Source organism: Nymphalis io, chromosome 5 (assembly GCF_905147045.1).
Source record: "Nymphalis io chromosome 5, ilAglIoxx1.1, whole genome shotgun sequence".
Classification (NCBI taxonomy): domain Eukaryota; kingdom Metazoa; phylum Arthropoda; class Insecta; order Lepidoptera; family Nymphalidae; genus Nymphalis; species Nymphalis io.
The window spans coordinates 10,255,488-10,268,596 of record NC_065892.1 but is presented as its reverse complement, the minus strand read 5'-3'; the positions used below and the strand labels follow the sequence as shown (position 1 = coordinate 10,268,596).

General features: G+C 29.6%; 1 protein-coding gene across 2 annotated transcripts; it reads right to left on the bottom strand.

Annotated features, from left to right (window-relative positions):
* Nucleotides 1-41: 41 nt before the first annotated feature.
* On the bottom strand, nt 42-11,286 carry LOC126768613 (dentin sialophosphoprotein). 2 transcript variants are annotated; one of them, XM_050486804.1, is made up of 20 exons: nt 11,140-11,286; nt 10,775-10,909; nt 10,397-10,594; nt 10,186-10,266; nt 7,036-10,095; nt 5,904-6,029; nt 5,726-5,794; nt 5,529-5,639; nt 5,344-5,445; nt 5,045-5,131; nt 4,448-4,540; nt 4,025-4,123; nt 3,799-3,900; nt 3,535-3,609; nt 2,990-3,094; nt 2,821-2,901; nt 2,512-2,604; nt 1,571-1,666; nt 1,345-1,403; nt 42-1,062 (listed from the first exon to the last, which is right to left on the bottom strand). In XM_050486804.1, exons 1-20 carry the CDS (start codon nt 11,162-11,164, stop codon nt 598-600), a joined length of 5,262 nt encoding a protein of 1,753 aa, XP_050342761.1. In that variant the 5' UTR covers nt 11,165-11,286; the 3' UTR covers nt 42-597. The 2 variants fall into 2 exon arrangements, with proteins under 2 accessions (XP_050342761.1, XP_050342762.1); XM_050486805.1 differs by lacking the exon at nt 1,571-1,666.
* Nucleotides 11,287-13,109: the final 1,823 nt, after the last annotated feature.

Here is a 13,109-nt window from a genome sequence, read left to right as displayed (position 1 = left end):
AAGTATTTTTATGGTTTGTCTGTCTAAGATGTTAAATGCGGCATGTAGAAATAATTATTTTTCATCTAAATATTTTTTATTGGTAAAAATAATAAGTTACGAAATTTAAAATTAATATTTAATCGAAAACACGGCACATGGGCGATGCCAATTTTAGTACAGTATCCAGCGCCATCTAGAATAACATGAAATACAGAGAAACAAGTTATGGCGGGAATAATAAATGTTCATTAGTATCTAAAATTAAGTCTTAATACAATGTGAAACAATAAAATGTCGACAAACATAAAAGTAACAAATAAAAAAAAAACTAATTCTACAAAAATATTCAATTAATCTAATACCTATTTTTTATAATCTAAAAGACCATTACACATTATCAACAAAGGAAATTTATAACTTTAATACAGACGACACATAGTTTAAGACAAAACATAAAAGTAAGAGTAACAATAAAATAGAATGCATTATTATTGAAAGTATCACCTTTTTTAAACGATTTACTATTAAGCAGTCTTTCTTATTAAGGCATTGAGTGTATTATTTTGTCAAGCCTAAAAGTCAAGCGGATTTATTTCCTCTAAAAATTATTTTTTATTAGAATTTGGATATTTTAATGTTTCTTTTTCTTTTGTATAATTCATATGTGCCATGCCTTCTAATATTTTTGTTGAACAAAAAGTCTTCTTTAAAGTTACTGATTGTATTTGATTGGGCAACAAATTTCATTTCAGTAGGTATTACATTTACTTTAAAGTTTGTTGTATAACCACTTCCTGAAGTCAAAACGGTAGGTACAAAAGGTAAAACTTTTGGTTTTTGAAGGACTTTCTTTTGTTTTTTGTTCTCTGGTTCGTCGTCATTAATGTAAATACTCTCTTCTAAATAATTAGAAGGCTTGTTCCTCCGCCTTTTTGCCTCGACTACTGTGAATTGAGTTGTGGAAACTAATTTGGGCTTTTTAGTAGTCAATATTTGTTTAGGTTTATCATCCAATTGCTTCAAGATGCTAGTAGGCAAGCGTGGCACGTGTACTGTATCAAACGAGTTTTCTTTGGCAACCTAAAAATTTTAAAACTAGTAAGTTATGTTATATACGGAACTAATTACGTTTATAATTCATATAGTGCTTGACAATGAAAATGTCGTAAAGAAATCTATGTGTTGATTATAATTCTACCATGGTAACCACACAATGGGGCAGTGGAGAAATAAGCTCCAAATATTATTTTTAGGATGTGAGGTTTTTGCCATCCGTGGTACATTACATTTACTCACTGTATTATATTTAAAGAAATATTCAAAGTGAATTAAAACAATTTGGATTCATTTAATATAATATACCTTTGAAATCTTATTTTCTTCATCATCATCTCTCTCCTTACGTTTATTTGCTTTAACTTCTGTAACAAAAGACAAATATTTAGTTTATGTATATTATTTAGTGGAAAACCAACAACAGCTAGATGGTTGTTATTCAAATGATAAACTATTTTTAAGAAAGCAATTATAGATAATATTAATTAACTTAGTGTGGTATTGAATAATTTCTCTATCAGAAAAATTGTACCTGTATTTTGAATGTTTGATGGAGTTTCTTTTGTCAATTTCTTCTTTTTACCAATTTTAGATTGACCTAGGCTTTCATTCATGATAGGATCCGCATCTTTAATTTAAAAAAATAATTAGGATATTTCGTTTTATTAACAGACAGTAAAAGTGCATTACTCATCTCAATCGATGTGTTTTAGGGCGAAGAGGATTACCAATAGCATACAATATATTAAGCAAATTGCACCAATTTCAGTGTAATAATGTTAATGTAATTTTACAATGGATTCCGTCTCATATAGGCATCAATGTTAATGAGGAGGCTGACCGTTTAGCAAAAAAAGCAATTTTATCAGGAAGGGTAATTGATATATAACCCGATTATTCTGAAGTTTTAATTAAATACAAGAAAAGAGATTTATGTTAATTGGAAAGAGTATTTCAATGAAATATCTAAAAATAAGGGAATTTGGTATCGAACAATTCAAAGTGAGCCTCCTCACATACCTAGATTTAACAGATATAAAATAAAGAGGTTATATATTATTACAGCTCATCGTCTGAGAACTGGAGATATTCCATCAAAAAGCTTTGGTTGAAAAAAATTGATTCTCCTAATTGTGATAGATGTGGATGTATTGCAGATCTACATCACTTGTTGATGGAATGTGTCAAGACACAGAATCAGAGAAAGTTACTCTTAAATAATTTAAAAGTATGTTTGTTCGATGTTGGATTAGTTCAGAGCATTGTATCAGATCCTTTATCAGAACCTGCTAATATGCTCCTGGAATTTTATCTTATAGCAATAAATAATAAGTGATGTTACAAAATATCAGAAGGGACAATAGGACTGACGTGCCTGTGTAGGACAAAAGTCCCTAAATTAAATAAAGAATAAAAAAAAAGATTAGGATATGAAATCTAACATAATAAATAGCTTAATATCAGATGACTCACTGGTAATAGTTTTCTCATTTTGAGAAACCTTCCTTTTTTTCTTTTGGGTACAAACCAAGGATTGGTTTAATTGTTTTGGAGTATTAACTTCATCTGAAAACAACAGATCTTTGATACTTCATTTATTTTATATAACAGATAGACAAAAGTTTGCATATGACATAATCCGCATTTAATTTCAAATAATCATATACAAACAGAATTTAAAGTGAATAATATAAACTTTTTTATAACCCAGAACCTCCTAAAGATCAAATTACAATTGCAAAAAAATATTTTTCAATTCTACTAAGTACTTTAATATTATACCTTCGAGAACAGTTTCTTCGGGTGGAGTATTAGATGATTTTCGTTTACGTCTCTTTGTATTTTTATTATGATTAAGTTCCACTAAAAAAAAAAGTGACAGTCAAAAATTGTGTTTATATGAAAGTTTTTTATTAATGGGACACTAAAGTCTCTAAATTTTTTAATTTACCTTCTGTCGTTAATGTTTTGCTTTCTCCAGTTGAAGTGTTTGAGTTAGTTTCTTTGGACTCTGTACTGTCAGGCGTGCTGATATTAAGACCTTCTTTTTCATGTTCTGTTTATAAAAAAAAGTGTCTTAATATACTTTATATAAATAGTAACATAATGTGTGAAGAATTTGATTAACAATACTACAAGTAACTTATTTGGTTACAATTTCATTAAAATCCCCGAGTAGTTTTTTCATTCCAGAGTTCTTTTAAATATGTAATGTTTATTAAGTTAAGGTTCTTGAGCTGGAAAATCCATTACTGCATAAATCCTTGAAATATATACAACTGATGATTGGTGAAAATAGTCATTAATATTAACAATGTCGTTAACATGTGCTTATTACTTTGTATTGTCTTGTTTTATAATAACCATAATGTTTTTTTTAATACTAAATTAGTTACAGGTAATTACAATGCTTTAATAATTTATACATAAGTATAAAAATCCTAAATTTTATACTCCTATAATTAGTATAAAACATATGATTTTGTTTCTTCAAACCTGACACTTTCTTCTTCTTTTGACTGCCTGGTGTTTTTATTTTTGAAGTGTTGAGTGATGACTCAGGTAGATCACCTACAAAAAGATATTCAGATTACAATTTTATACATATTTATTTTAGAAATAGATAGTAAAAGTTATTTCATCCTAAGTTCTGTATGAATATTGTTATAGGATGTGAGAATCATATTGAGGTGTTTACTAATTTCAGTTAATACTAGAATAAAAAAGTCAATATTATTTATGCACTGATTAATTATAAACCTGTTTGTTCTATTTCCTGAGATTTTATTGACAATTTGTTCTTTTTGTTGCTTCCTGGTGTTTTCAGTTTAGATTCATCCAATGACAAGTCTCCTTTTTGCTCTGAAGAAAAAAAACAATGAAATTAAGTCGAAATTATGAAATATTAATATTTACTTATAAAGTTATTTTGATTAATTTTAATAAGTTGGACACATACTTTATGATTAAAAATAAAATAAATCACCTGTTTGATTATTTTCAGGAGAGAATAAGAGCTGTTTCTTTTTCTTTGAAATGCTTGATGGTGTACCGAAGGACTTATCCATAGGAACACCTTCCTCATCTGCAATTAAATAGTAATAAATATTAATTTTATCTGAAAAAATAACTAAAAAGATTCGAGTACAAATGTACAAATTAAAGCACAAATACTTGTGTTTAATACAGGCTACTTCATTTATAATACTTTTTTTATAAATATTCAATCTAAAATCATTTTATTTTTATAACAAAATGTTTAATTTTTAAATTAATGTTTAAGATAAGAACAGTGCAAAACGAGAGAAAAAATCAAATTGTAAACATCTCAATTTAATTTTGCCCAAGGTGCAAAGTGCAAGTTGATTTATTAAAACATTTATATGACATTATTATTGTTATTGTTTACCTTGTTCTTGTATTATGGACTGTGACGTGTGTTTTTTCTTTTTACTACCAGGAGTTTTAGTCATTGATTCATCAAATACTTGTTCAGGCTTATCTGAAAACAATCAAAATAAATAAATTAATACTTTTGTTATTGAACATAAGTGTATTTTTGTAAGACCAAAAAAGTTAGTAGAATTTTTTTTTATATTGTTGCTTTAAAAGTATCAAAATGTTATCTTGTTGAAGTTTCATGCAGCAATAAAAAAAACAGTCGACATGAAATATATAAAGAGAAAGATTTTTGGATCATGCCTTTCATATAGACTTTAAAAGTGCTAATTTCATGTATTAATACATGAGATATATATTGAACTTGATTGAATGTAAACTGTTATGGTTTTACCTATGTTTTCAATTGAAAAATGTTTGATGTTTAGTGAAGGTAATGGTTTCCAATGTATGTCATAATTGAAATTGCATACATTTCAGTAATTCAAGTTTAGGCAAGTTCATATCATTTTTAAAAACACGACAAAAAATATTATACTAATTTAATTTATGTTTTTTCCTCCTTATCGCTAAATATTATATACCATTAATATAATATAATTTTTACCTTTTTCGCTTGAATCTTCAATTATCACATCAGTAGACTTTTTCTTTTTTGTTTTGCTTAATGAAATATTTAAGTTGCTCTCATTTTCTGAAAAAAAAAACGAATAAAGCTTTATTGTTGCACAAAATGGTAAAAGACATTTTTTATATTACGCGAAAATAGAATATTGCGAAAAGAAGTATTTAATGGCTAAAACTTGAGTTTTATAGAAATCAAATTAGCTGTCTTCTCTCTAATCAAATTAGTTTAGTTTGAAAAAAAAACATAATTATTTTAAAATAAATATATTTTGTAAGTACCTGTTGGTTTTATGTTTAGTGATTCTGTCATCTTTTTTTTCTTCTTTTTGTCACTATTTGGAGTTTTCGTAACTGATGTATTACAAGGATCTTTTGCAAAATCTAGAACAATAATTATGACATTAATAAGGAAAATCATCTCTAACAATTAAAGTGTATAAGCTTAATGTAAAATGTATCTAAACCTGTTTCAGCCTTCCCAACTTCATCAATGTTTTCCTGTATTTTAGAGTTTCGTTTTTCTTTTTTAAATGGCACATCCATAGGGCCATCGGAGTCCGAATTTTCATTAGTTTCTTGAAATATATAAATATATGTATATATGGTAAATTATTTTTAACTTAATAAAAAAATATGTATTAATATTGCTTATATTATATACCTGTTTTATTTGTCGCCATGCTTACATCTTTTTTATCTATTATTTCATCATAGTCTAAATCCAGGTTATCTGAAATAAGATAATACTTTTTATTCTAATTTAACAAGAGCATAATTATAACGTCATTAACGCAACATTAAGGTTTCTTTTAAGTTATTACTTATTTCATAAATCTTACCATTGTTTACAAGAGATATTTTTTTCTTGTTTTTCTTTGAGCTGGATTTATTTAAAGAATTGTTGCATTGTGTAGTTGTGCCCTCTGTATCAATAAAGAAGCTTTCATTGTTCTCATTCATGTTGTCTGTAAAATTTATATTTAAAAAATAATTATTAGTATGTAATCTCTCTCATTGTTGTGATTTTAAAGTCAGAAATCAATAAACAATATGAAAATTTATATCAATAGATATTCAGATTTAAGAGGAGATTGTTTTTAATAAAATATTTGTAACAAAACGAATATGCAAATTGGAAGCAGTTTAAAATACATTGTGAAATATTAAATTTTGTCATATTTTTTCATCAATAGTAAAAATTCAGCCTGATACAGATATTAAGTGGGGTTGTACCCCACTGTAGAGCTAAGGCCTACTATTCTTTAAAGATAAGGTTTACTGTTCATTCCACCAAACAGTATATTGTATTGCCTCAGCTTGTATAATTTTACTGAACATTCTTTCGACCATTATGACATGATTTATACCTCACAATATTAGTGATTTTATGGATTGCATCTTTTTGATTAAATTGTCTAATTGAGGTCTTAACTAATGTTATAAATACAAAGTTTTGAAATTTCTTAACATAAAATGTTTAAAAATTACCAGAATTAGAAGTAGCAGTTTCCAGTTTTGGTTTCTTATTATTTTTATTTTAACTAATATCAAGATTACAGATTGTTTCAACTTGGCTGCTTGTAAGAGGTTTTTGTATTATATTCAGTAAATATATATATATATATATTTTATAGTATAGGCAGGCGGACAAGCATATCGGCCACCTGACAGTAAGTGGTCACCAATGCCCATAGACATTGACATTGTAAGAAATGTTAATCATTGCTTACATCGTTAATGCGCCATCAACCTTGGGAGTTAAGATGTTATGTCCCTTGTGCCTGTAATTACACCACTGGCTCACTTACCCTTCAAACTGGAACACAACAATACCAAGTACTGCTGTTTTGCGGTAGAATATCTGATGAGTGTACCCACTCATACCTACCTACCATATACCTACCCAGACGAGCTTGCACAAATGCCCTATCACCAGCCAAATTTAATTACCTATTAATTTAAAAAAATTACCTGTATTTTCCCTTATGTTGGTTTTTCCTTCACTTCTTTTCAAGGGAATGAAGTCTTCTGTGTTAGAAGTATTTTTATTATTCTGTATATTATCACTGCTGTTGCTATCTTCAGAAATCAATAAATGTAAATCAATAGAATCAGGAGATGAGTTGCGGTCTATATCTGGTTTTGCCATTTTATTATCTGTAGAAGTATTATTAATTTCTTTCTTATGTTTATTATTTTTATTTTTTTTAGCAGATTTAACCTGAGTTAAATTTAGTTCATCAATTATAGCAGTATTTTTTTTCTGCTCTTTTTTCTTATTAACATTTAGTGAAATATCACATTTCTTAGATTTTATCTTACTGGTTTTATTTAAGCCTTCAAGAATAGAATCATAATTTTGCATTATATTTTCATTGTCACTGCTGAGAGAATCTTCTTCAGCCATAGAGTCTTCTAATGGATCTACAATTTCTGTTTGTGTTTTTGTCAATTCACTTTCCATATTAGGATCATTTTCAGTAATAAATGCTATTGAAGAATCAGCTTTCTGTGGCGTTTTTTGTTCCTCTTTTACTTGAGTACTTAATGGATCAATTTCTTTTAAGCTCTCATTACATATTGTTATTTCCTTTTCATTTATAACATTTTCGTCAAAACTTTCAGATAGGCGTTTTCTTTTTTTATCCGAAATATTTTTCTCATTTTCATCTTCCTGCAAACTCACTTCATGACTGGAATCTAATCTCATTCTGTGATTTTTTTTCTTTGAATTCATTTCATTTTCGTCTTCAGATTCTGAAGAACTTATTTGTTGTTGTTTACGTCTTTTTGAATTTCCTATTTTAGAATTAGAGCTTTTATTTGAAATATTTAATTGATGTCGTGACTCATACATTTCTCTTGAGGCATTTTTCTGTTCCTTCTTTTTGCGTTCATCATATTTTTTCTTTGACTTTGTAGTCATTTTAAGTTCGTTGTCACTCATAGATAGGTCATCTTCTGTACCATTTAGTAATTCATTATCTTCTTCAGCTGAACTAACGACGAAAGAGTCTTTTTCGTAGTCAGAATCATCAGATAAGTCATCATCGGATGTCAGTGTTTCTCCTTTTTCTAGTATCTCATTCTCTCTTAAATATCGGCGTTCAGTTTCATCTTGACTGTCACCCGATTCGTAGGACTCACCCGCGTCTTCAGCTTCGTCATCTATCAGATTAACAGATTCTTGTGATTCTTCATTTGATGCCATTTCTTCATCTGAGTCAGTGGATGTAAAAGATTTATTTACAGATTTTTTAGAAGAGTTGGCACTATTGCTTGCTGGTTTTTTACTTTTATTATTGAGCGATTCATTGTTTCCTTTTGAATCATTTGAATCATTACTAGTATTTTTTTCTTTTTCATTTTTACTTATTTGGTCATCTTCATTAGTTTTTGTTTTATTTAAGGAATTATTTAAATTTGATTTATTCTTGGAAATTTCATTGATATTCTTTTGACTTGTTTCTTCTGCAGATGAACTTTCATTGTCCACATCAGATGTTTTGTTATTTTTCGATGATTTTTTTATTTTATTTTTTATATTATTTGTATCATTATTAGACTTTATTATGGAAGTGTTAATATTATCCAATTTTTGCAAATTTTTCTGTTGTAAAGGTGTGCTTGTTGTTACATAATTAAGTGAAAGATTTTTCTTATTAATATCATTTTCCTGGGTAGCGTTTAAATCGTCCGTTGTTTTTGATACTATACTTTGTTTAATTTGGGGTGATTTTGTAACATTGTTAATATCGCCCGAAGAACTGTCTTTAAGTTGTGATAATATTAGTGTACTTTTATTTTCGTTTTCACTTTTATTAAGATTCATTGATATGGATGATTTTCTTTTAGATTTGTTAAGTTGTTTTTCTTTAGTTTCACTTTTGTCTAATAGAACACAAGGTGAACTTGAAAATATATTGTCAGTTTTTATTTCAGGTATCAATGAACTTTCAGGTATTGTTTCATCAATGTCCATGGGTTCACAGCTATCATTCATAATATTATCATTTTCAGATAAATTTGTTTTAATTGAATCATTTTTCTGAGACATCACAGAGAATTGAGAAATATCCTTTTCTAATTGTTCAGAATGTTGTATTACAGGAACACATTGATCTTCATGGTCATGTCTATTTTGTATACCAACTTTTCCAGAATTTGTGTCAGAATCTTCATCAATATATACAACAGTCTGTATGTCACAACTAGGTTCTGTTTCAAATAGTTTGTTTGTAACATTCAAATTATTCTTTTCATTATTGCTTTGATTGAATATCAATGTTCCACAATTTTTATCACTCTTTTTATCCATACTTTTATTACCTACATTTGTCATTGATGTATCCATATTAATATCTCCTTCTACAAAACTATTACTGTTTTCTTTACTCTTTGATTTGTTAACTTTGTCTTTATGTATGCTTGTATTTATACCATCACCTGAATTCAATTTATTTATTTTGATAAAGGGAATTTCAATATCATCATTATTTTTTTTTCTTAAGCCTTCATTGTCACTGTAAAAGTTATTTTCATTTGAAACAGTTTCAGTAGTCCACGACTTAGTTCTGTTTCTTTTTTTACTATTATGTTTGATTTCTAAAGCAGATGTGCTTTTATTAAGATGTAAATTATTTGTCTTTTCTTCTGTGCTTAAGTTTTTTAATAAATTAGAAGTCAGTAAGGAATGCCTATTTTTCTGAGGAACTTTGATATCAGCAGTTTCTTCATCTTTATTTTCATTTTCCTTAGGATTTGAAGCTTCTAAAGATTTATTTAATGATGAGTTCAGTTTCAATTGATCAGTTGGTTCATCATTGCCATCTTGAGTAATCTTTTCTTCATTAATAGAAGTATTTTGCTTAATTTTCTCTTTAAGACGTGGACTTTTACGCAAATTGCCTGTAGAGGTATTTTTTTCATTTAAATCAGTATTACTTGTCGACTTGCTTGAATTACTTTCAGGTTCTTCTAGAATCATTTCAGTTATTTGTATTGTTGGTTTAGTGCTGGGTTGGATTTCAACTGAAAATATAAATTTGTATGCTTATATGGTGATTTTCATATTAATTATATAAACAAGCTAAACTAACCATTTCAGAATTATAATTTTACCTTTTTCTATGCTGGAAATAGAGTCTTTTCTTGTTCTTCGAGTTTGTCGAACTGGTGTGGGTGGTGCTTCAGTATCACTTCCTATAAATTAATGATAACATATTTTATACATTACAATAAAAATCAACATAGTTTACCCTTTTAAATTTTTAGTTTTAATATCAATTTTTAATGTGTTTGTATAAGTAATCCATTTACTAATTGTACATACCAATTTGTGAAGTTCTTCTAGTAGCTCTTTTGGCCCTTGGAGAATCAATGCCTGAAGTAATATCAGATACAATACTTGTATTTGATTTAATTCTTGTACTACGTCTTGATGGTGTGGTAGGTTTTTCTTCAATGGAGTCAATAATTTCTTTTACTGGTGCCTTTTTAGTGGTTGTTTTTGTAGTGTTGTTGTCTGGATCTGTTGAGTTATTAACTTTATTGGCAAATAAAAAAAACGAGTCTTCAAATTGCGAAATTTAAATTATGCAATAAAATATAGCAGACATTCAGTACAAAATTTCTGACTATGAAATGCTCTTTAAATGAAAAGAAACTGGATTTAATTAATCAAGAATCGTATACGAATAGAATTCATTACTATTTTCATCAATGAAGTCTAAGTCAGGTTTAGCAGCTCTTCTTCCTCTTTTCTTGGTTGGAGTGCTAAGAGCAGGTGACTTGCTCTCTTCAGACTGTTCTATGGACATTCTTCTCCGTAAACGAGTGACAGGAGCTGAAAATTGTTTTTAATTAAAATTTTACAAAAAAATATTCTACAAACTTCGCTCAAGCCACTTTACTAAATGCTATAGATAGAATAGAATAAAGTAAATACATTTTAAATATAATAACAGTTATCCGAAATTAATTTGAAAGCATGAGGTGTACCGGACAAATTATCAATGATATTGCGTAGTTTTATCGAACTGCTTTTTAAAATTATATTACGAAATATCTACAAACCTTTGACACCTCCGTCTACCTCCATCGTTGAAATAAATGTTAAAAAGTTATAATAATAATTCCCAATAAGTTACTCAAACACGTGTAATACTTTAACTTATTCAAAACCGTGCTTTGAGGTTGAGGTAATGGTCGAACAGCTGTTGAGACGCCGCGAACTGTCAATTCAAAATCGAAGCGTGCCTAATGATGGCAACATTGCTAATTTCCGTCTCAAAGACATAGATACGACAATTTCTTTTTAATTTAAAGCTAGCGTTATTTAATATCTTAATAATTACGTATTATGTGAAAATAAGTAGAATAATTTGAAAAAATATATATTTAGTAGTAATGAAACTAAGGGTGCTCATGCACTATTAACCGCACATCCTAACTGTATGTATGTTATAAATGTAAAAGTGAGTTTGATTGTTACGTTTACACGTTTAACTCAACCAACTATCAAAAAAAATTGAAACATGGTTTGACACGTCGTCAGCGGTGCAGAAAAGGACGTAGGGATATAGCTTAGCGGACATACCTTACACGAACATTTAATTTTAAACTAATTTCTATGCTGACTTAGTATGAATTGATTACGATTCTCACTAGTGTATATGCAATCGTACTATCATGAAAGTATCATATTAATCGTAATAGTAATCAAATACATAATTTACTATTATATAAAATTAAATGCTTAATTTTTTTTATATAATAGTAAGTTATGTAAGTATGTAGGTAGGCGATCAAATGGGCCTACTGATTAGACTCGACCACCACCACACGTAGTCACCGCCACCTACAGACGCTGGCACTGTAAGAAACTTTACTGGTGGTAGGGCTTTATGCAAGCTCGTCTGGGTACTCATCAGATATTCTACTGCAAAACAGCAGTACTTGGTATTGTTGAGTTCCGGTTTTAAGGGTGAGTGAGCCAGTGTAATTACAGGCATTAGGAACATAAAATCTTAGTTCCCAAGGTTGGTGGTACATTGGCTATGTAAGCGATGGTTGACATTTCTTACAATGCCAATGTCTAAGGGCGTTTGGTGACCACTTACAATCAGGTGGCCCATATGCTCGTCCGCCTTCGTATTCTGTAAAAAAAAAGCGATCTAATGATTGATTGTTTTTCTTAATGACTTCTCGACAGACGTACATACTTGATATTTATGAATGTTGAAATTTATCGTAAATATAATAAAGGCATATTATTTCGTGTTACCAACACCGACGACCTCTGGCCCTGGCAACATATAACACGCGTACACTGCGAACCGACGAGAAGATCATCGAACTGGAGGAAGAATTGAGCAGGTTACACTGGGATATCGTCGGATTATCCGAAGTCCGAAGACAGGGGGAGGATACGATGATCCTGAAATCCGGTAACCTTCTCTATTTCCGAGAGGGCGATCAACTGTCTCAAGGTGGTGTCGGGTTCATAGTCCACAAGTACCCGTTAACAACGTTGTGAAAATCGAGAGCGTGTCGGCTAGGGTGGCGTACCTTATACTCAGAATCACCAAGCGGTATTCTTTGAAGGTCATACAGGTATACGCGCCGACTTCGACACACTCCGACGAAGAGGTTGAGGTCATGTATGAGGATTTATCTAAAGCCATACATACCAACAAGACTCATTTCACTGTTGTAATGGGGGACTTTAACGCGAAGCTGGGCAAACGATTCGGTGATGAGTTAAAGGTGGGACCTCATGGAATTGGAGACCGCAACCCTCGGGGCCAGATGTTGGCCGACTTTATGGAGAAGGAGGGACTCTTTATGATGAACTCCTTTTTCAAGAAGCCAGGTCAGCGTAAATGGACCTGGGTGAGCCCTGATGGGAAAACCAAGAATGAGATAGACTTCATCTTGTCGACGAGAAGACAAATATTTAATGACGTCTCCGTGATCAATGCAGTCAAAACTGGGAGCGATCACAGACTCGTAAGAGGCTCGTTAAATATCAATATTAAACTCCA

Coding starts and splice junctions, on each gene's coding strand:
- LOC126768613 (XM_050486804.1), bottom strand. CDS start 11,164: ATGGAGGTAGACGGAGGTGTCAAAG. Junction 10,595..10,774: donor AGACTTCATTGATGAAAATA/GTAATGAATTCT, acceptor ATAACTCAACAG/ATCCAGACAACAACACTACA. Junction 5,640..5,725: donor CATGGCGACAAATAAAACAG/GTATATAATATA, acceptor ATATATTTCAAG/AAACTAATGAAAATTCGGAC.